At 47.0% G+C, this 904-nt stretch overlaps 1 protein-coding gene across 1 annotated transcript; it reads right to left on the bottom strand.

Annotated features, from left to right (window-relative positions):
• Window positions 1-261: 261 nt before the first annotated feature.
• On the bottom strand, window positions 262-904 carry METBIDRAFT_137374 (uncharacterized protein). Its single transcript, XM_018854419.1, has one exon. The coding sequence runs from the start codon at window positions 764-766 to the stop codon at window positions 443-445; it is 324 nt and encodes a 107-aa protein (XP_018709250.1). The 5' UTR covers window positions 767-904; the 3' UTR covers window positions 262-442.

Raw genomic sequence — 904 nt, 5'->3', positions numbered from 1 at the left:
CTATCTATAAACCGATCTACTCGTAGTTTAAGAGACAGCTCCAGGCTGTTTCATAATAGACAGCTCCAGGCTGTTTCATAATAGTCTTTGGTCGGATCCATTAGTTAGTACGTACATTTCACAGATGGCATCAAAGCTTTCGAGGGCCATGGAAATGAATCGGACATGATATTTAACTTCATTCCAATAGAAGTTGGCCCACTAATCGAAGTGGCATCTTCATCCCATTAAATATCTTTCAAATCAGTCAGAAAATTTTTTCTATGCAGCACGTGGAATGACAGAACAGACAGAGCAGAACAGCCCAGAATAAACAAAGTGAAAAAAAAAAAACACGCCCAGATTTTTCTCCATGTCTGGAGGCCAGGAATGGCTGTGCCAGGCTGAAGCCGTGCTCGCCTCTTCCCAGCACTGCGACATTTTTCGCACAGCGGATGCACCATCAGCTTGCGCCTAATAAAGAAAACCCGTAAATATAGGCAACCAAAGCAGGACAAGAAAGCTTGCAGGCCCATGCTGTTCGTGTCGTCACTCTAAGGACGCATCGGCGGCAGAGACAAAAATGCCTCTGGCCCGAGACTCGCCTGGGGCCACGTGCACTCGGCCCCGTTCTTTTGCACCCAAAGCTGTCTTCAAAATCCTGCCGTTCCCTCAGTAGCCCATATTGGAGTGCACCCCAACTTTCATCTTTCAGGCTCTTAGAAGTCAGGAAGTTTTTGCAAATTCGAGCAAACATGAATGTAAACCAGGAAGGCTCCGCCCTCATCGACTTGAGATACCACTATTATCTTGCCCCGTGGTCTGCGTCCAGGCCCACCAACTCAATCACACAAACCATTGCACACACAAAGATCCAGACTCTGGTCGGAGAAATCCTTGACCTACAGGCTCAGAGTACAAATTA

Source organism: Metschnikowia bicuspidata (genome assembly GCF_001664035.1).
Source record: "Metschnikowia bicuspidata var. bicuspidata NRRL YB-4993 chromosome Unknown METBIscaffold_12, whole genome shotgun sequence".
NCBI classification, from domain to species: domain Eukaryota; kingdom Fungi; phylum Ascomycota; class Pichiomycetes; order Serinales; family Metschnikowiaceae; genus Metschnikowia; species Metschnikowia bicuspidata.
This window is presented reverse-complemented; position numbering and strand designations above follow the sequence as displayed.

What these genes read in the sequence shown, in the direction of transcription:
- METBIDRAFT_137374 (XM_018854419.1), bottom strand. Translation starts at nt 766, where the DNA reads ATGAGGGCGGAGCCTTCCTGGTTTACATTCATGTTTGCTCGAATTTGC.